Consider the following 1,093-nt stretch of genomic DNA (forward strand, 5'->3'; position numbering starts at 1 on the left):
AAATTGGCTCACATTTAAAATTTGCTCAGATTGAAATTATTTCAATTCAAGCTTGATCACAAAGATAGGCTCGAAATTAATTTCAATCCAAGCTTGATCACAAAGATAGGCTAGAAATTAATTTCAATCCAAGCTTGATCACAAAGATAGGCTCGAAATTAATTTCAATCCAAGCTTGATTAGAACCAGGCTCGATCAAGCTCGGCTCGTTTACACCCCTACATATGTGGATTGTTGCAATGACAACTCTGATAATGCCTTGTTGAGGTAGGCCACTGGCCTCCTATCTGGCATCAAAATGGCTCCAATCCCTACACCCAAGGCATCACACTCTATAATAAATGGCTTACCAAAGTCCAGTAAAGCCAATGTTAGCGCTGAGATCATAGTAGCTTTCAAAGCTTCAAATGCATCCGTTGCTTTTTTGGACCATTGGAATCCTCCTTTCTTGAGTAAGGCAGTCAATGGAGAAACTATCTTGCGATAGCCCGCGATGAAGCATCGATAGTAACCCATTAGCCCCAAGAATTCTCTCAACTCGCGTGGAGTAGATAATCGTGGCCGGTCCATCGTGCACTTTATCTTTGAGGGGTCGACTTCTACACCATAGGCTAAAATGATGTGATACGATTCAGACTTCATCGATGTCGTCTCAAGCATAGAGTCACTTTAGGAGTGTCTTTATTTCATGTTTTAGTGTTTAATTTCCATGAAAATAAGTTTTTTGTAAGTCGCTTTCGAACGCGGATGAAGTGAGTTCGAACACGGTTGTGAATGGGGTTGTGAACGTGGGCGTTCGAACGCACTATGAACGCTTGCATCGCGTTCGCAAATCCAGAGAAGTGGGAAACAAGTGCGTTCGATCGCGCATTCGAACGCCTGCATCGTGTTCGCAAATCTAGAGAGAGTGAACTCGGTGCGTTCGAACGCGGTTAGGCGCATTCGAACGCGGTCGACGAAAATTGTATTGTTAGGGTTAATTTTGAGTTGTTGGTTAGCCTTTAAAAGGATGTGGATGGCAACCAAAGTCATTATTGATTATTGAGAATTGAGTTTGCCTTGCCTCCTTTGTCTTCTTCGTTCCCGTTCTCTC

The 1,093-nt window shown here is 42.8% G+C and overlaps 1 protein-coding gene across 1 annotated transcript; it reads right to left on the reverse strand.

Annotated features, from left to right (window-relative positions):
• Positions 1-210: 210 nt before the first annotated feature.
• LOC140766863 (uncharacterized mitochondrial protein AtMg00860-like) lies at positions 211-570 on the reverse strand. Its single transcript, XM_073106526.1, has one exon. It carries the CDS (start codon positions 568-570, stop codon positions 211-213), a length of 360 nt encoding a protein of 119 aa, XP_072962627.1.
• Between the last annotated feature and the right edge of the window lie 523 nt (positions 571-1,093).

Source organism: Typha angustifolia, chromosome 9, assembly GCF_048772165.1.
Source record: "Typha angustifolia cultivar Huaian chromosome 9, ASM4877216v1, whole genome shotgun sequence".
NCBI lineage: Eukaryota > Viridiplantae > Streptophyta > Magnoliopsida > Poales > Typhaceae > Typha > Typha angustifolia.

What these genes read in the sequence shown, in the direction of transcription:
- LOC140766863 (XM_073106526.1), bottom strand. Translation starts at nt 570, where the DNA reads ATGGACCGGCCACGATTATCTACTCCACGCGAGTTGAGAGAATTCTTG.